The 21,165-nt window shown below is 42.9% G+C and overlaps 1 protein-coding gene across 3 annotated transcripts in view; it reads left to right on the plus strand.

Moving 5' to 3' along the window:
* The window catches only part of LOC109898079 (lysine-specific demethylase 4A-like), a 58,032-nt gene that overhangs the window by 29,492 nt on the left and 7,375 nt on the right, over positions 1 to 21,165 (plus strand). For all 3 annotated transcript variants that reach the window (XM_020492853.2, XM_020492851.2, XM_020492855.2), the window contains 8 exons: positions 1,405 to 1,562; positions 8,039 to 8,451; positions 8,629 to 8,725; positions 9,073 to 9,254; positions 14,035 to 14,260; positions 17,152 to 17,228; positions 18,690 to 18,745; positions 18,957 to 19,065. In XM_020492853.2, the coding sequence (XP_020348442.1) occupies positions 1,405 to 1,562; positions 8,039 to 8,451; positions 8,629 to 8,725; positions 9,073 to 9,254; positions 14,035 to 14,260; positions 17,152 to 17,228; positions 18,690 to 18,745; positions 18,957 to 19,065 (1,318 nt within the window). The remainder of the gene's footprint in view (positions 1 to 1,404; positions 1,563 to 8,038; positions 8,452 to 8,628; positions 8,726 to 9,072; positions 9,255 to 14,034; positions 14,261 to 17,151; positions 17,229 to 18,689; positions 18,746 to 18,956; positions 19,066 to 21,165) is intronic.

Raw genomic sequence — 21,165 nt, forward strand, 5'->3', positions numbered from 1 at the left:
TGCATCTGATCGATCATGTCTTTTAATATGTCAATGTTCAAAGTTTAGCCCGAATCCAACAATGAAAACATGCTCCAGAGTTCTCAGGACCTCAGACTGGGGCGAAGGTTCACCTTCCAACAGGACAACGACCCCAAGCACACAGCCAAGACAACACAAGAGTGGCTTCGGGACAAGTCTCCGAATGTCCTTGTGGCTGAGCCACATCCCAGACTTAAAACCTGATCGAACATCTCTGGAGAGACCTAAAAATAGCTGTGCAGCTACACTCTCCATCCAACCTGACAGATCTTGAGAGGATCTGCAGAAAAGAATGGGAGAAACTCCCAAAATACTGGTGTGCCAAGCTTATGCGTCACACCCAAGAAGAGTCGAGGCTATTCGCTGCCAAAGGTGCTTCAACAAAGTTCTGAGTAAAGGGTCTGAATACTTATGTAAATGTAATATTTCAGTCTTTTAATTTTAAATAATTAGCAAACATTTATTTAAAAACATTTTGCTTTGTTATTATGGGGTATTGTGTGTAGATTGATGAGGGGAAAAAACTATAATACATTTTTTAATAAGGCTGTAATCTTAACAAAATGTGGAAAAAGTCCAGGGGTCTGATTGCTTTCTGAAGGCACTGTATCTGAAGCATCCGTTTAGAACTTCCAACCACCATGAGAGGATGACCAGTGGCGAGAAATGGGTGAAGATGGCGGTAGATGAAACTTTCTGCAAATGTTCTCATTGTTGAAATAGTCGAACTCGATACAGTTTTCTGTACCCAAAACTAGAATCCGTTACGAACAGAGGGCACTACGTTTTGTGGACTTGACCCTTTTCTAAAAAATTGCAGTGTTTAGAAGGGTCGAATTTAGTTATTGCACACTTCGGAGTAGTGTGCAATAACTAGTGTCTTGTATCTACTGTGCATACTTTGCATGTGCAGCAAATACATGCTAGAACGCCCCCTATTCCCACGTCCTTGCTTGTTCCACCCACTATGCTTCATTTGCTCCCACTGGAAACCACACCAGGGGTGTATCTTGGGTTAGTTACCAGCATCTTGGATTATAATGTGGGGGGTCAAAATAATGAAAGAATTTCTACTAAATCCATTTGAAAATGTTGATTACACTGGGGGTGTTTCCTGGGCAAGAAAAGGTTAAATTCCTGATTTTTAAACTATACTTGTGATATCATGGATGGTCAGTCCTTGCATCCAAAGCTCTGTCTATGAATTTGTTACATTTCCCCAACGCTTTTTGTTGTTTCTACTGCAGATTGCCCCTTTTTTTTTAAATGATCAAATAAAATAATTTATTCATTCTTTGTTCACCACTTTGAGCTAGTGTCTCAAAAGAGACATATATAAAATAAAAAAACATTGACGGTTCCCCTCTCTGTCCTGTGCTACAGCAACCTGAAGCTGAAGGTTGGGAAAAAGCGCCAACGGGAAGCAGTTGTGGAGGCAAAGGAGGATGAAGACACTGAACAAGCTAAGGAGGAAGGAGAGGTAGCGCAAAAGAAAGTCAAGCTGGATAAGTGGAGTGGAGGACACACTCCAGCACACAAAGGTACCTCAGTTAGGTGACCCCGTGATGTGGACACAATGCAAGAATTATACAAAAAAATTACAAAAAACAAATCCAATTTTCTCTTAATGTCAATGTGGGCATCAAAATACATAAATTATTTTAAAACATGAGTATGGAAATCAAATATGTATGTTGTGATATTTACTCGATATGAGCCCAAATTTAAAGAACATGCATTTAATTCTGTGGGACAGCCCTTCTCAAATCCAGTGTGTTCATATTGGCTCTTTGCGAATGGTATTCCTCACTCTACCAGAGTAAGATCGATGTGATATTGTATTGCCAACAAGTATTGGAAAGTATTGAAAAATAAGGTTGAACGTTTTTCCTTTGTTTCAGTCATTCAGATGTTCTCGTTGATAAAAAAAAATAGCATAGCAGGTTACATAGTTAAGCTTCGTAGCTACGTTTTTGTATGAGTTGTCAGGAATTGGTCCAAATTCGTCACTCCCATTTCCATGCTTGCTAGTTGTTTGGGAGTGCCTGACGCTGTTCGCTAAGGCAACGAGCCAGGCGAGAGGTTGCGATGCTGTATTGTGCCAACAGTGATTTTTATTTTTTGTTGTGATTGATGATTTTAAAACGACAATTTTTGGGCTGCAGTCCTACAATCGATCAAATTTCAAATGTGTCCCATCTTCGTGTGCAGCTGGCTAGCAGGCAGCTCACTGTCTGTCTTTTCTGAGCCTAGGATAATTATTTCCTGGAAACGGTGCAGTTTATTCTCAACACCAAAAATAACATTACAATGTAACCCAACTCCGATGTAGGCCTACCTTTTTAGAATTAAGCTATGTTATTAGACTAGTAGCCTTCTGAGTTACGGTTCAGACTTAGTGAGAAGTGTGTGTGTGTGTGGGGATGCAGGTAGCACAGGGTTGGGCGTATTATTTGGTGCACTAGGTCTAATCAGTTGGCCTACTGAATACAACATAACTGTGATTGTACACTGAGTATAACAAACATTAGGAACACCTTCCTAATATTGAGTTGCACCCTCACCCTTTTGCCCTCAGAACAGCCTCAACTCATTGGGGCTTGGACTCTACAAGGCGTCGAAAGCATTCCACAGGGATGCTGGCCTATGTTGACTTCAATGCTTCCCACAGTTGACATGTTGGCTGGATTTCCTTTGGATGGTGGACCATTCTTGATACACACTGGAAACTGTTGATCTACACTGATTTTGAAGTGGATTTAACAAGTGACATCAATAAGGGATCATATCTTTCACCTGGTCAGTCTGCCATGGAAGGAGCAGATGTTCATAATGTTTTGTATATTCAGTGTACAGTATACAGCCTAACAGTTACTAATTGGTAAATAGTAACCTTGTTTTTTTGTTCATGATTATCTATTCCCCCCGTGTGTTTGTGTGAAAATGTGTGTGCGCGGGCTGTACCCTATTCCTCTGTGTGAACTCCTAGTTCTGCATAAAACAATATGACTGCATTACTTTAAATGAGCAGACTAATTAGCATATTATGTATTATATTTGCATAAAGTAGTATTAGAAGTTGTATTCTAATTTCATTGATTGTTAGTCTCTCTGTTTTTCATAAAGCATTAAGATTTGTTTAATAATATGACCACCCTACTTTAAATGATTGGGCTTAAATTACTGGAATGTTGTATTCTGTAATGCTACATTTGCGTATTAAATGCATCATTTGCATAGCAGTATCTATTTTTTTTTTCCAGAACAGTATGGCCAACCTATCTTGAGTTATTGGACAAAAAAGTGTTGAATTTAAGAAGCCAGACATGTGATTTGGTGCCTTATTGACTAGGGATTAACGTTGACCTGTCTGACCTTTTTGAACTTTTCAGATCACTTTAAAATAAGATATCTCATAAAATAAGATCAATTGTGTTCATAGGAAGCTTCTCAAGAACATGAAATACAAAGTATAACACCAGAACCACAGTTTCATTTTGTCCCTTAAGGGGCAGCAGGTAGCCTAGTGGTTAGAGCTTTGGGCCGGTAACCGAAAGGTTTCTGGATCGAATCCTCGAGCTGACAAGGTCAAATTATGTTCTGCCCCTGAACAAGGCTGTTCCCCAGTAGGCCATCATTGTAAATAAGAATTTGTTCTTCACTGAAAAACATAATTACCCACCAGATTCAATCTATACATAAATACTGTATATGGACTGAGGTACAAAGGTAAGGTACCTCAGTTAATCTTTGACTATGCTACCAAACAATTAAACAGGGTCTGACACTAGTCTACTGCAGATTGACTTGAGGGAGATCATTTAGACTAGCGATTCTCAACTGGTGGGTCGCAACCCCAATTTGGGTCATTTTTTTATTTATTTCACCTTTATTTAACCAGGTAGGCTAGTTGAGAACAAGTTCTCATTTGCAACTGCGACCTGGCCAAGATAAAGCATAGCAGTGTGAGCAGACAACACAGAGTTACACATGGAGTAAACAATTAACAAGTCAATAACACAATAGGAAGAAAAAAAAGGGGGAGTCTATATACACTGTGTGCAAAAGGCATGAGGTAGGCGAATAATTACAATTTTGCAGATTAACACTGGAGTGATAAATGATCAGATGGTCATGTACAGGTAGAGATATTGGTGTGCAAAAGAGCAGAAAAGTAAATAAATAAAAACAGTATGGGGATGAGGTAGGTAAAAATGGGTGGGCTATTTGCCGATAGACTATGTACAGCTGCAGCGATCGGTTAGCTGCTCAGATAGCAGATGTTTGAAGTTGGTGAGGGAGATAAAAGTCTCCAATTTCAGCGATTTTTGCAATTTGTTCCAGTCACAGGCAGCAGAGAACTGGAACGAAAGGCGGCCAAATGAGGTGTTGGCTTTAGGGATAATCAGTGAGATACACCTGCTGGAGCGCGTGCTACGGATGGGTGTTGCCATCGTGACCAGTGAACTGAGATAAGGCGGAGCTTTACCTAGCATGGACTTGTAGATGACCTGGAGCCAGTGGGTCTGGCGACGAATATGTAGCGAGGGCCAGCCGACTAGAGCGTACAAGTCGCAGTGGTGGGTGGTATAAGGTGCTTTAGTGACAAAACGGATGGCACTGTGATAAACTGCATCCAGTTTCCTGAGTAGAGTGTTGGAAGCAATTTTGTAGATGACATCGCCGAAGTCGAGGATCGGTAGGATAGTCAGTTTTACTAGGGTAAGTTTGGCAGCGTGAGTGAAGGAGGCTTTGTTGCGGAATAGAAAGCCGACTCTTGATTTGATTTTCGATTGGAGATGTTTGATATGAGTCTGGAAGGAGAGTTTACAGTCTAGCCAGACACCTAGGTACTTATAGATGTCCACATATTCAAGGTTGGAACCATCCAGGGTGGTGATGCTGGTCAGTTCGAACTGTTTGGGTATGGACCTGGAAAGTATGACATTACTTTGCAGGCTATCTCTGCAGTAGACTGCAACTCCTCCCCCTTTGGCAGTTCTATCTTGATGGAAGATGTTATAGTTGGGTATGGAAATCTCAGAATTTTTGGTGGCCTTCCTGAGCCAGGATTCAGACACGGCAAGGACATCAGGGTTAGCATAGTGTGCTAAAGCAGTGAGTAAAACAAACTTAGGGAGGAGGCTTCTGATGTTGACATGCATGAAACCAAGGCTTTTTCGATCACAGAAGTCAACATATGAGGGTGCCTGGGGACATGCAGGGCCTGGGTTTACCTCCACATCACCCACGGAACAGAGGAGGAGTAGTATGAGGGTGCGGCTAAAGGCTATCAAAACTGGTCGCCTAGAGCGTTGGGGACAGAGAATGAAAGGAGCAGATTTCTGGGCATGGTAGAATATATTCAGGGCATAATGCGCAGACAGGGGTATGATGGGGTGCGGGTACAGCGGAGGTAAGCCCAGGCACTGGGTGATGATGAGAGAGGTTGTATCTCTGGACATGCTGGTTGTAATGGGTGAGGTCACCGCATGTGTGGGAGGTGGGACAAAGGAGGTATCAGGGGTATGAAGAGTGGAACTAGGGGCTCCATTGTAAACTAAAACAATTATAACTAACCTGAACAACAGTATACAAGGCATATTGACATTTGAGAGAGACATACAGTGTTGAATTGGGAGAGCTAGCTAAAACAGTAGCTAAAACAGTAGGTGAGACAACAGCTAATCAGCTAGCACAACAACAGCAGGTAAAATGGCGTAGGCTAGGCAGGGAGGGTCGGATTAACTACACACAGAGCCTGAGTGCGGCTGGGGCCGACAGATAAAACATAAACAAGCAGAATGGAGTACCGTGATTAATGGACAGTCTAGCATGCATCAGCTATGTAGCCAAGTGATCAGTGTCCAGGGGGGCAGCGGTGGATGGGGCAGGGAAGCTGGACTGGCGAGTGTTATCCAGGTTAAAAAACAGTTAGCAGTGGCTAACAATGACTAAAGGGTAAGTTTGGCGGCGTGAGTGAAGGAGGCTTTGGGTGAGGCAGGTTACCGGAAGGTATAAACAAATAAAAAATCGAAAAGAGAAAGTAAATATGGGTCCAGTGAGTGTTTGGGACGCGGCGATTCAGACGGTTAGCAGGCCTGTGCTAACAAGCTAACAGTTAGTAGGCCAGGGCTAAACAAGGTAGCAGTTAGCGGACCGGGGCTAAACAAGCTAGCAGTTAGCAGGCCGAATTAGCAAGCAAGGAGATAGCAAGGGCTAGAAAGTTAGCCTTTGGGGGACGTCGCGATGGGGTGAGTCTGTTTATTCCTCTTCATGCGGTGACATCGATAGACCGGTCGTGGGTCCAGATATTGTAGCCCAGGAGTATGCTTCGGTGGTAGCACAGGAGCTCTTGCCGGGCTAGCTTCAAGCTAAGTGGGTGGAAACGCTAGCCAGGAGTAATCATCCGGGGTTGCGGTTAGCTAGATAGCTAGTTGTGAAGAATCCAGCTGAAAATGTTCCGTTTGCGGTGGGAATCCGGGGATAAAAAATAATAGGTCCGTTATGCTCTGGTTAGAGTCGCGTTGTTCGAACTGGCGAGAGCTTTCCGAGCTAAAGGTTAGCTGATGACCGGTTAGCTGAAGACCGCTAGCAATGGTTTGCTGACTGATAGCTGGTAGTTAGCTGGCTAGCTTCAGTTGAGGGGTTCCGGATCCAAAGTAGATATAAGTACTTAAGAAGAAAATAGCTACATTGGGTGAGGCGGGTTGCAGGAGAGTATTTAGAAGTTGAGGTTTAACAAAATGTTTTAAAAGATATGCGAAGAAAAATGTTAAAAATATCAAAAAACGATATATACAAGGGACACGACACGACAAGACGTTCGACTGCTACGCCATCTTGGAAATGGCGTAGCAGTCGAACGTCATGGGAGGTTTTGAATGGTTCTCAGGTGTCTGAATACAAACATTCAATAAATAGTCCAATTTGAACTTAATTAATACTTATTTGGGATCGGTGTCCCGTACACGGGACGGTTGAGCTAACGTAGGCTAATGCGATTAGCAAAAACGTTCCCCAGGACATAGAAATAACTGATATTTGCAGAAAGCTTAAATTATTGTTAATCTAACTGAACTGTCCAATTTACAGTGCAATAATACCGTGCTATTGTTTGAGTAGAGTGCACAATTTTGAACATGAAAAGTTATTAACCTCCCACACGCTTGTGTCCCTCTTGGCCAATAGCCATGTAGAGCGCCAAATTCAAATAAAATACTATAAAATCAAACTTTCATTAAATCACACGTGAGATACCAAATTAAAGCTACACTCGTTGTGAATCCAGCCAACGTGTCAGATTTCAAAAATGCTTTTCGGCGAAAGCATAAGATGCTATTATCTGATGATAGCACAACAGTAAACAAAGAGAGAAAGCATATTTCAACCCTGCAGGCGCTACACAAAACACAGAAATAAATATAAATCATGCCTTACCTTTGAAAAACTTATTTTGGTGGCACTCCAATATGTCCCAAAAACATCACAAATGGTCCTTTTGTTCGATTAATTCCGTCCATTATATATCCAAAATGTCTATTTGGCGCGTTTGATCCAGAAAAACACAGCTTCCAACTTCCGCAACGTCACTACAAAATATCTCATATATCTCATATATCATGATAATGAACTTAACATTTTTAACATTTTATCGCTGAATTTATTTTAAAAAAATCAGTCACAGTATTTTCAATAGAGCTATAAGAGGCACTATTATGGTTGATTTTGTGGTCTCAAGACAGTGAGTTTATTAACATTCTTCATCAAGAATGTGGGCAAATATGTATTATTGACAAATAGAGGTGGTAATGTTGTTCCCTTTTCATAATTGCCACATTTGCTATCAATATAGCTTTACAAATAGTGTTCCAGATTGTATTTTGGCTGCGAATATTGGGTCTCAACAGACAACCTGATTTTAATTTGTGTCCCGAGGCAAAAACCAGTTGAGAACCACTGAGTTAGATATTGCCTTGTGCCTCCAGCTTTTCATGTTGTTTGTTTTTTATTTCAGAGCCGAAGCCGGAGGACGTTAAAAATGAGCTAACAAAGCTACCACCCAACGCACAGACCAACCGAAACACAAACGCCAGCCGAAAGCTAGCACTTCAGATGAAAGCCAATAACTCTATTAAATCCACTCTAATGAAGTCTCAGCCACAGACTAACAGTCAGTCAACCCAACCAGCAGTACCAGGCCCCTCCTCCCAGAGCTCAGAGAAGGCCGGCCCCAGTGAGGATGTGAAGCCTCCAGTACCAGCCAACAGCCCTAGCCCTGCTCACCAACTCTTCCAGAGGACCCTGAGCCCGACAGACGTGCTGCACGTCCACAGCTACGCCAAGGGAGACTACAGCGAGGGAGAGAGCAAGGAGGACATGAGGAGCAATAGTAGTGATAGTGAAGCAGAGGAACAGGACGACAGCAAGGTGAGAGGGGTGGAGGAGCAGAGATGCAGGAGCAGAGGAGTAGTGTCCAAACATCACACCACTTAACCTCTGTCTGTAGGATTGGCTTTATGATGATTTATGATCAGCTATATACTGTACATGTTCAATGAATCAGCGCTATAATGATTCTGTTGTTAACCCCTTTTATTCCACCAGGGGGCAGAAGAGGTAGCGGAGGATGAAGGTGTGCTAAGCAAACTGGGGAAGCTGCCTCGCCATCACCCTCTGATGAAGGACAGCATGAGTGACGAGGGTGAATACAAATATTACTTCTTCATTCACATAGTTTAGCCCAAGTTAGGCTTCCTTTTCCTAAATATTGGATAAGACCTAAGGAAAGCAGTGTCAGGCATGTTCTGGCATTGAATAGAAAAGAGCATCATTCACTCATATCGATGTTTGCATACTCGATGAGATGATAGTAGTTTGTCTGTGTGTGTTTTTAGAACTGTCTGTGGTTCCAATAACTCAGGGGATTAGAGCATATAGCATTGTGGATTTGATTTCCTTCATGGGCCACTGTCAATATCGACACTTCTGTAAGTCGCTTTGGATATGGCTTGTGCTAACGCTAGACAATCTTTGTTTTGTTGTTTTTAGAGCTGCCAGAGCAGCCCCCAGTAGAAGAGGATGGGTTAGAGGGAGAGTTGTGGGCCAAGCCCTTTGTCCATCTGTGGCAGAACAGACCCCCCAGCCTGAAGAGAGAGAAGGAGTACAACCGTCGCATGGGCCTCCAGGTCCCATACTGCTCCGTGTGCTCATTGTTCCAGACCTACCAGCGGGTGAGGAGGGAGGAAAGGAGAGTAGAGGAGAGTGCTCAACAGCAGGAGAGGAGGAGACACTCAGCACTCAGACACTTTAACAGGGGATTTTGGAAGCTAAAGCGTGTACCCTGTCAGTCATTAGTCTCAAAGGGATTCCTAAAGTAAATTCTTAACGAGAGTAAAGTTCTTATTCGGTGATTTATTTTCTTCGCTTAGCGTTAGGAGAAAAGTAGTTGTATTGTAGTATACCCCACTCAGTACTCTTGAACAGTGAATTTGGTATTTCATGTTTTCTATGCCTAGTCTGAATTTAGCTCTATTGCTGTGTCTCTCTCCATGGCCATACTGAGTGCACAGATGAAAGCATACGCAAACTTTACTTTTTGAATTATACCCTTTTTATTAATCGCTTTGGTACTATTTTCACAAGTATAGTATGTGGTGAATTTTCTAAACTCTGTCACAAAACTCAAATGGTAAAGCTTGTAACGCAGCCAGTCTTACATTCAGAACCTTTAGTTTCACATTTATTTTGACTGTGAACTTCTCTCACCACACAACCATTGATCCAAAATATGTTTACTGTGAAATATACTGAACAAATATATAAAACGCAACATACAACTTTTAAAGATTTTACTGAGTTGCAGTTCATATAAGGAAATCAGTCAACTGAAGCTAATTAAATAGACCCTAATCTATGGATTTCACATAACTTACCAGGGGGTGCAGCCATTGGCTGCCCTCCCAGGCCCACCCATCAGATGATCTCACTGGTGAAGAAGCTGGATGTGGAGGTCCTGGGCTGGTGTGGTCACAAATGATCTGTGGTTGTGAGGCAATTTGGCAGTAGGTCAAACCTATCTGAAACGATGTTGGAGGCAGTTTATGGGAGAGAAATTAACATTTCTCTGGCAACAGTTCTGGTGGACATTCCTACAGTCAGCGTGCCAATTGCTCTCTCCCTCAACTTGAGACATCTGTGGCATTGTGTTCTGTGACAAAACTGCACATCTTAAAATGGCAGTGGGGTGGCAGGTAGCCTAGTGGACTTGTAACCAAAAGGTTGCACGATCGAATCCCAAAGCTGACAAGGTAAAAATCTGTCGTTAACCCACTGTTCTCCTGATCAAGGTAGTTAACACGCTGTTCCTAGGCCGTCATTGAAAATAAGAATTTGTTCTGAACTGATTTGCTCCTCCCAAGCTTCATTATGACACCCCTCAGGTCTCTATTATAACTAATGATTTAATAGTAGTTAAAGTTCAGATATCCAAACCCATCACCATGAAGCGCTTTGAAAGGCTGGTCATGGCTCACATCAACAGCATCCCCCAGATACCCTAGCCCCACTCCAATTTGCAACAGATCCACAGATGATGCAATCTCAATCACACTCCACACTGCCCTTTCCCACCTGAACAAAAACAACACTTATGTGTGAATGCTGTTCATTGACGACATCTCATCGTTCAACACTACGAAGCTCATCACTAAGCTAAGGACCCTGGGACTAAACACTAAACTCTGCAACTAGATCCTGGACTTCCTGACGGGCTGCCCCCAGGTGGTAAGGGTAGCCAACAATGCTATGCTGATCCTCAACACTGGTGCCCCTCAGGGGTGTGTGCTTAGTCCCCTCCTGTACTCCCTGTTCACCCACGACAATGATGAGACCACCTATAAGGAGGAGGTCAGAGACCTGGCAGTGTGGTGCCAGGACAAAAACCTCTCCCTCAATGTGATCACCGACAATGATGAGACTGCCTATAAGGAGGAGGGTTCAGAGACCTGGTAGTGTGGTGCCAGAACAATAACCTCTCCCTCAATGTGAGCAAGACAAAGGAGCTGATCGTCTACAGTAAAAGCCGGGCCCAACATGCCCCAATTAACATTAACGCGATGGTAGTGGAGCGGGTCGAGAGTTTCAAGTTCCTTGCTGTCCACATCGCCAACAAATTACCATGGTCCAAATACACCAAGACAGTTCTGAAGACCTTTTTCCCCCTCAGGAGACTGAAAAGATTTGGCATGGGTTCGAGGCTCTAATATCTGCCAAAGGTCCTTGAACAAAGTACTGAGTAAGGTATCTGAATACATATTTAATATATGGGTAGTTGATTTGTTTTTATACAATAGCAAACATTTCTAAACCTGTTTTTGCTTTGTCATTATGGGGTATTGTGTGTAGATTGAGGAACAACAATTTAATCAATTTCAGAATAAAGCTGTAATGTAACAAAATGTGGGAAAACTCAAGGGGTCTGAATACTTTATGAATGCACTGTATCTTTTGACTCTTAATTGTTTAATAGGGGCGTGTTTATCTGCCAGGAGAACAAATATGGAGGAGGGATTTTCTAAAGCCAACACTTGGTCAGGAATACAGGAGACAGAGTAGAATATGTCATGTAAAAACCCTTAGCAGAAACATTTTGAAATGTTATCTTAATTAAACATGAATTTTTATTTTGCTATTTCGTATCTCTAACATGGAACCCAAACCGTCTGCGCGCGTCCGACATCGTGCATAAATGTATTTTATCCCCCAACACCAAACGCGATCACGACACAGGTTAAAATATCAAAACAAACTCTGAACCAATGACATTAATTTGGGGACAGGTCGAAAAGCATTAAACATGTATGGCAATTTAGCTAGTTAATTTGTCCAGGATATAAACATTGAGTTGTTATTTTACCTGAAAAGCACAAGGTCCTTTACTCCGACAATTAATTCACACATAAAATGGCCAACCGAATCGTTTGTAGTCATCTCTCCTCCTTCCAGGCTTTTTCATCTTTGATCTCATATGGTGATTGGCATCCAAACTTTCATAGTATTACCACGACAACCAGCAAAACAGTTCAGTGTGGGTGCAATAATTGAATAACATGGATTTCTACATTTATTTTGTGACACTCGCGGTCTGGTCAGCATGTTATAAAGACTATGGGACAATGATCACTGAGATCATATGCAAATACTCCCACTATATTAAATTACTGCACTGTAGGCGCTAGGAGCATTTCAAGCATTTCACTACCTGCTTTAACGTGTACTTGGCCAATTAACTTTAAATTCTTAAGTCATCATTGTAGTTAATTCGAGTATACACTACCGGTCAAAAGTTTTAGAACACCTCGTTCAAGGGTTTTTATTTATTTGTACTATTTTCTACATTGTACAATAATAGTGAAGACATAAACTATGAAATAACACGTATGTAATCAAGTAGTAACCCAAAAAGTGTTAAACAAATTCAAATATAAAATATTTTCAATATTCTATATTCTTCAAATAGCCAGCCTTTGCCTTGATGACAGCTTTGCACACTCTTGGCAGTCTCAACCAGCTTCACCTGGAATGCTTTTCCAACAGTCTTGAAGGAGTTCCCACATATGCTGATCACTTGTTGGCTGCTTTTCCTTTACTCTGCGGTCCAACTCATCCCAAACCATCTCAATTTGGTTGAGGTCAGGGGATTGTGGAGGCCAGGTTAACTGATGCAGCACTCCATCACTCTCCTTCTTGGTCAAAATAGCCGTTACACAGCCTGGAAGTGTGTTTGGTCATTGTCCTGTTGAAAAACAAATTATAGTCCCACTAAGCCCAAACCAAATGGGATGGAACTCTGAAGCATTTATCTGGGCTGCAATTTCTGAGATTGGTAAATCTAATGAACGTGCCATCTGCAGCAGAGGTAACTCTGGGTCTTCCGTTCCTGTGGCGGTCCTCATGATAGCCAGTTTATCATAGCTCTTGAGGGTTTTTTGCGACTACCCTTGAAGAAACTTTCAAAAGTTTCCGAATTGACTGATATTCATGCCTTAAAGTAATGGTCTGTCGTTTCTCTTTGCTTATTTGAGAAGTTATTGCCATTTAATATGGACTTGGTCTTTTACCAAATAGTGCTATCTTCTGTATACCCCCTACCTAGTCACAAAACATCTGATTGGCTCAAACGCATTAAGAAGGAAAGAAATTCCACAAATGAACTTTAATGAATGCACACCTGTTTATTGAAATGCATTCCAGGTGACTACCTCATGAAGCTGGTTGAGAAAATTCCAAAAGTGTACAAAGCTGTCATCAAGGAAAAATGTGTCTATTTGAAGAATCTCAAATATATTAAGATTGGCTTAACACTTTTTTTTTTGGTTGCTACATGATTCCATATGTGTTTTTTCATAGTTTTTATGTCTTCACTATTATTCTACAATGTAGATAGTAGTCAAACTAAAGAAAAACCCTTGAATGAGGTGTTCTAAAACTTCTGACCTGTAGTGTAAATCATACTTTTTATGTTTCTACTTTACAATGTACATTTTCATGATGTAGTTCTCAATCTGTAGTAGACAAACCAGTTTACATGTCAAATCTATAGGTTTACCAAACATTTAAGTGGTCATCAATTAACAGTTGGATTCAGTAAGTGAAATGTATTTTTGCAGAAGAGAATCATATCAAAAGTAATATGAGCAGTGCATTGTGACAGGCAATTACTTTATATGAACATGTATTGCAATGCAAAATATGTATTTCTAGATGACACATTAAATTTGGTGAAAAAATGGACTGATTTTGTGTTGGACTTAGTCAATTGAAAATGTGGTTAGTTTTGAAACGACTGCCTTTTTGATGATGTTTTTAGTTTAGTACTAAGAGCTGTGAAAATTACACCAAAGCGATTAAAAACCAAAAAACAATAAAAAAACAACTGTAAAAATGTTTTTTAAATGATCCCCCATTGTCCTCCCAAGTGGTGCTAAATATGATTATTTTTTTAATCTCCAGATGGAGCGTGCTGATGACTGTAAGGACACTCCAGTGGTGTTGCCTGGAGGCAGACTGAGGACTAAGCCTCTGATCGCTGAGATGTGTTTCACTACCACCACCGAGCCAGAGGAGGGTGCTGAGGAGCAGGCGCTTGGAGCCCTGGCGCCCACCACCCCTCATCTGGAGCCAGACGGCACCAGCCTGCTCATCAGCTGCTCCCACTGCAGTGTCCGCATACACACCAGTCAGTACTACTTACTAACTACACACCAGTCAGTACTCGCAACATAATTTACTCTCATTGTTTTTGCAGACCCTCAAACCTTGTTTATACCCTACGTACGTATGCATGGATGAACTACAAGTAGCAATGCAAAATAGCTGTTGCGTAGCAAAACTATGCAGAGGTGTGCAACTGCGTTGTGTACGTAGGGTATTAACTAGCCTTCAGAAAGCTTCTGGTCAACAGGTTTACCTACAGCTATAGTTGGAGAGATCATAGGCTGTACTGTACTCTTAACTGTAATACCAGGGTTAACAGCTATACTCTACTCTAGCAAGTTGTTTGGACAGACTTGATTTAGAGGAGTTAACTACAGGCTGTTTCAGGCCTAGAATTTTTTTTTATTTTATTTTTTTTATTTTTTTACATTTGATATACACCGGAAAGGAAGAGGCACTGCGAGAGGTTTCTAAAATTAGCCCAGTGCATTTCTATGGGCTTATTTTGGACCTAAGCTTGTCAAATCTAATCACATTTCATTAGTCACATACTTCGTGACTAACAGTGAAATGCTTACTGTCGGGTCCTTTTCCAACAATTTGAAATAGTGTCACGAGGAATAAATGCAGTGCATAACAATGAGTAAAAATAACATGGCTATATACAGGGAGTGCCAGAACTGAGTTGATTTTCAGGGGTACGAGGTAGCTATGAACATGTAGGTAGGTAAAGTGACTGGGCAACAGGATAGATAAGACATTAGCTGTGTGTGTGTCAGTATGCATGTGTGGATGTGCTTTGTGTGTGTGTGTGTGTGTGTGTGTGTGGGTAGAGTCCAGTGTGTGCATAGTCATTGCAAAAAATGATAAACGTAGGTAGAATGGCTAGCCATTTGATTAGCTTTTTACCAGTCTCATGGCTTGAGGGTAGAAGCTTCAGGGCCTGTTGGTTCCAGACTTGGTGTACTGGTACCGCTTGAGGTGCAGGAAATAGATTGAACAGTCTATGGCTTTGGTGGCTAGAGTCTTTGACAATGCCATACTCAACCCCCCTGTGTAGCGCCTTGCAGTTGCCGTACCAAGTGGTGATGCAGCCAGTCAATATGTTCTCAATGGTGCAGCTTTAGAACTTTGAGGGACTGAGGGTCCATGCCAAATCTTTTCAGCCTCCTGGATGGGGAGTAAGCCCTGTCATACACTCTTTACAACTGTGTGGGTGTATGTGGACCATGTTAATTCCTTAGTGATGTGGACACGGAGGAACTTGAAGCTCTCAACCTGCTCCACTACAGTCCCATCGATGTGGATGGGGCCGTGCTCACCCCTCCCTTTCCTCTAGTCCACGATCAGCTCTTTTGTCTTGCTGACTTTGAGGGAGAGGTTGTTGTCCTGGCACCACACTTCCAGGTCTCTAAACTCCTCCCTATAGGCTGCATCATCGTTGTTGGTGATAAGTACTACCACCATTGTGTGAGACCACGCAGTCATAGGTGAACGGGGATTACAGGAGGGGACTCAGCACACACCCCTGTGGGACCCCCGCGTTGATTGTCTGCGTGGCGAATGTGTTGTTGCTTATCCGTAGCGCCTGGCGGCGGCCTGTCAGGGAGTCCAGCATCCAGAGAGAGTTGTTCTGTCCCAGGGTCCTGTGCTTGGTGATACGCTTGGAGGGGGCTATGGTGTTAAATGCTGAGCTATACTCAAGGAACAGCATTCTTATATGTATTCCTTTTGTCCAGTGAGGGCAGGGTGGAGTGCAATAGAAATTGCCTCATCTCTGTATCTGTTGGGGCAGGAGCAAATTGGAGTGGGTCTTGGGTGTCTGGGATGATGGTATTGATGTGAGCCATGACCAGCCTTTCAAAGCATTTCATGGCTATGGACGTGTGTTACGGGGAAATAGTAATTTATTCAGGTTACCTTCGCATTATTGGGCAAGGGGACTATGGTGGTCTGCTTGAAACAAGTTGGTATTACAGAGCGCGGCAGGGATATGTTGAAAATGTCAGTGAAGACACTTGCCAGCTGGTCAGCCCATGCTCGGAGTAAACGTCCTGGTATTCCATCTGGCCCTGCGGTTTTGTGAATGTTAACCTGTTTAAAAGTCCTACTCACATTGGCTATTGAGAGCAAGATCACACAGTCGCCCGGAACAGCTGGTGCTTTCATGCATGGTTCCGTGTGGTCTGCCTTGACATGTTTAGCTAGTCTGGTAGGCTCACGTCGCTAGGCAGCTCGCGGCTGGGTTTCCCTCTGATCTGTGATAGTTTGCGAGCCCTGCCACATCTGTTGCGCGTCAGAGCCGGCGTAGTAGGATTCAATCTTAGTCCTGTATTGGCGCTTTGCCTGTTTGGAGGTCATAGCCGGTCGTAACGGGATTTCTTATAAGCGTCCGGATTTGTGTTCCGCTACTTGAATGTGTCAGCTTTAGCCTTTAGTTTAGTGTGGATGTTACATTTAATCCATGGCTTCTGGTTGGGGTATGTTCGTATGGTCACTGTGGGGACGATGTCTTCAATGCACTTATTAAAGGGAATGGGAACACTTTAGGGAGTAAAGCTAAGCAAAGAGATCAATTAATACTAAATGTGCAAATAAAATAAAAATCCTAAAAATAGAGAGATGTTTCTATCTTCAACCTTCGATTATTAGAGGTATGTGTAGCACCATACTGAATTGCCATAGTAATGACTGATGCCAATGCGTCATTGGCAGGATTGAGCGAATTGTGTGTTTTGGCTCGGGGACTGAAAGTGAATGCTGCTCTGTCATTGAGATCAGGACAACAACATTAAGAAGGAAAGACTTAAGACTTCGTCAATGCCTGTCTGCCAATCGTCCTCCCAAACTAGCTCTTGGTGTATGCTATGTTAATTTTGTCCCCTGACCTGGTGTTTGGTTTTGTGTTACCAGGCTGTTATGGCGTGGATCCAAAGATTGTTACTAAGGATTGGAAGTGTGCTCGCTGTAAGGCCAACGCCATGACTGAGGTTAGTGTCTCTACAACAGCTCAGTGGCCCTTCTCTATGTATGACTCACCTCACCTATTATTATTATTATTTTTTTTATTTTTTATTTCACCTTTATTTAACCAGGTAGGCTAGTTGAGAACAAGTTCTCATTTGCAACTGCGACCTGGCCAAGATAAAGCATAGCAGTGTGAGCATACAACAAAGAGTTACACATGGAGTAAACAATTAACAAGTCAATAACACAGTAGAAAACGAAGGGGGGGTCTATATACAATGTGTGCAAAAGGCATGAGGAGGTAGGCAAATAATTACAATTTTGCAGATTAACACTGGAGTGATAAAAGATCAGATGGTCATGTACAGGTAGAGATATTGGTGTGCAGAAGAGCAGAAAAGTAAATAAATAGAAACAGTACGGGGATGAGGTAGGTGAAAAGGGTGGGCTATTTACCAATAGACTATGTACAGCTGCAGCGATCGGTTAGCTGCTCAGATAGCTGATGTTTGAAGTTGGTGAGGGAGATAAAAGTCTCCAACTTCAGCGATTTTTGCAATTCGTTCCAGTCACAGGCAGCAGAGTACTGGAACGAAAGGCGGCCAAATGAGGTGTTGGCTTTAGGGATGATCAGTGAGATACACCTGCTGGAGCGCGTGCTACGGATGGGTGTTGCCATCGTGACCAGTGAGCTGAGATAAGGCGGAGCTTTACCTAGCATAGACTTGTAGATGACCTGGAGCCAGTGGGTCTGGCGACGAATATGTAGCGAGGGCCAGCCGACTAGAGCATACAAGTCGCAGTGGTGGGTAGTATAAGGTGCTTTAGTGACAAAACGGATGGCACTGTGATAGACTGCATCCAGTTTGCTGAGTAGAGTGTTGGAAGCCATTTTGTAGATGACATCGCCGAAGTCGAGGATCGGTAGGATAGTCAGTTTTACTAGGGTAAGCTTGGCGGCTTGAGTGAAGGAGGCTTTGTTGCGGAATAGAAAGCCGACTCTTGATTTGATTTTCGATTGGAGATGTTTGATATGAGTCTGGAAGGAGAGTTTGCAGTCTAGCCAGACACCTAGGTACTTATAGACGTCCACATATTCTAGGTCGGAACCATCCAGGGTGGTGATGCTAGTCGGGCATGCAGGTGCAGGCAGCGACCGGTTGAAAAGCATGCATTTGGTTTTACTAGCGTTTAAGAGCAGTTGGAGGCCACGGAAGGAGTGTTGTATGGCATTGAAGCTTGTTTGGAGGTTAGATAGCACAGTGTCCAAAGACCTAGTTGGCCCAAATCTCTGTTACTGTCAATGTCAATGGTGTTTGCAAACTTTGCAGTACTCTAAACAGTCATTAGATCTGGCAGTAGTGTTTGCGGTAGTCTTCTAATGATATGTGACTAACTGATACTGGTCATCAGGTAGCAGGAACCACATCTATGTTTAGATGACTTGGATGATGATGGTTGACAGTTTGTTTTTCTGTTTGCAGAGTTGCTGTTTGTGTTCGCTGAGGGGTGGAGCCTTGCAGAAAGCCAACAACAACAAGTACGTTTGTGTGCCAGTCAAATCTCCTTAGATCAGGGAGTGGTCTAGTCTAGCAATCAGTAATCACACATTGAACATTTACTCTACAACTCTAATCAACAGTATATTGATTTATGTACACTTATGTTCACATATTTATATCTACTAGGGTTTCGTTTATTAGCCACTAACGATGTGTGTGTGTGTGTTGACATGTTTTTGTGTGTTGTAGGTGGGTCCATGTGCTGTGTGCAGTAGCAGTGTTGGAGGCTCGCTTTGTGAACATCACTGAGAGAAGCCCTGTGGATCTGAGTGGGATTCCTCTACAGAGGTTTAAACTGGTGAGTTAAACACAGTAAATATCAATCAATCAAATGTATTTATAAAGCCCTTTTTACATCATCCGATGTCAAAGTGCTATACAGAAACCCAGCCTAAAACAGCAAGCAATGCAGATGTAGAAGCATGGTAGCTAGGAAAAACTCCCTAGAAAGGCAGGAACCTAGGAAGAAACCTAGAGAGGAACCAGGCTCTGAGGGGTGTCCATTCCTCTTCTGGCTGTGCAGGGTGGCGATTATAACAGTACATGGCCAAGATGTTCAAACGTTCATAGATGACCAGCAGGGTCAAATCATAATAATCACAGTGGTTGTAGAGGGTGCAACAGGTCATCACCTCAGGAGTAAATGTCAGTTGGCTTTTCATAGCCGATCATTCAGTGTTAGAGACAGCAGGTGCGGTAGAGAGAGAGAGTCAAAAACAGCAAGTCTGGGACAAGGTAGCACATCTGGTGAACAGGTCAGGGTTCCATAGCCGCAGGCAGAACAGTTGAAACTGGAGCAGCAGCACGACCAGGTGGACTGGGGACAGCAAGGAATCATCAGGCCAGGTAGTCCTGAGGCATGGTCCTAGGGCTCAGGTCCTCTGAGAGAAAGAGAGAGAATTACATTCACACAGCACACCGGAGAAGACAGGAGAAATACTCCAGATATAACAGACTGACCCTAGCCCCCCAACACAAACTATTGCAGCATAATTACGGTAGGCTGAGACAGGAGGGGTCGGGAGACACTGGCCCCGTCCGACTATATCCTGAGACAGGGCCAACCAGGCAGGATATAACCCCACCCACTTTGCCAAAGCACAGTCCCCAAAACCACTTGAGGGATATCTTTAGCCACCAACTTACTACCCTGAAACACCCCACAAAGATCTCCCTCACGGCACAAACCCAAGGGGGATGCCAACCTGGACAGGAAGATCGTCACAGACTCAACCCACTCAAGTGACGCACCCCTCCTAGGGACGGCATGGAAGAGCACCAGAAAGCCAGTGACTCAGCCCCCGTAAGGTTAGAGGCAGAGAATCCCAGTGGAGAGAGGGGAACCGGCCAGGCAGAGACAGCAAAGGTGGTTCATCGCTCAAGTGCCTTTCCGTTCACCTTCACACCCCTGGTCAGACTACACTCAATCATAGGACCTACTGAAGAGATGATTCTTCAACCGAGTCTGCTTCTCTCACATGGATAGGCAGACCATTCCATAAAAATTGAGCTCTATAGGAGAAAGCCCTGCCTCCAGCTGTTTGCTTAGAAATTCTATGGACAATAAGGAGGACTGCGTCTTGTGACTGTAGCGTATGTGTAGGTATGTACGGCAGGACCAAACCGGAAAGATAGTTCGGAGCAAGCACATGTAATGCTTTGTAGGTTACCAGTAAAACCTTGAGATCAGCCCTAGCATTAACAGGAAGCCAGTGTAGAGAGGCTAGCACTGGAGTAATGTGATCAAATTGTTTGGTTCTAGTCAGGATTCTAGCAGCTGTGTTTAGCACTAACTGAAGTTTATTTAGTGATTTATCTGGGTAGCTGGAAAGTGAAAGCATTGCAGTAGTCTAATCTAGTAGTGACAAAAGAAGGGATGAATTTGAGCAAATTTACGTAGATGGAAAAGAAATCTGTCCTTGAACTAGCATCTCTGTTTTGTCAGAGTTTAAATGTAAAACATTTGCTGCCATCCCCTTCCTTATGTCTGAAAGACAGGCTTCCAGGGAGGGCAATTTTCATCCAAATGTACAGCTGTGTATCGTCCGCATAGCAGTGAAAGTTAACATTATGTTTCTGAATGACATCGCCAAGAGGTGTGTGTTCGCACTTACAAAGCATGTAGAGGTCTGTAATTTTTATCATAGGTACACTTCAACTGTGAGAGACGGAATCTAAAACAAAAATCCAGAAAATCACATTGTATGATTTTTAAGTAATTAATTTGCATTTTATTGCATGGCATAAGTATTTGATACATCAGAAAAGCAGAACTTAATATTTATTACAGAGATCATACGTTTCCTGTAGTTCTTGACCAGGTTTGCACATACTGCAGCAGTGATTTTGGCACACTCCTCCATACAGACCTTCTCCAGATCCTTCAGGTTTCGGGGCT

Source organism: Oncorhynchus kisutch, linkage group LG10 (genome assembly GCF_002021735.2).
Source record: "Oncorhynchus kisutch isolate 150728-3 linkage group LG10, Okis_V2, whole genome shotgun sequence".
Classification (NCBI taxonomy): domain Eukaryota; kingdom Metazoa; phylum Chordata; class Actinopteri; order Salmoniformes; family Salmonidae; genus Oncorhynchus; species Oncorhynchus kisutch.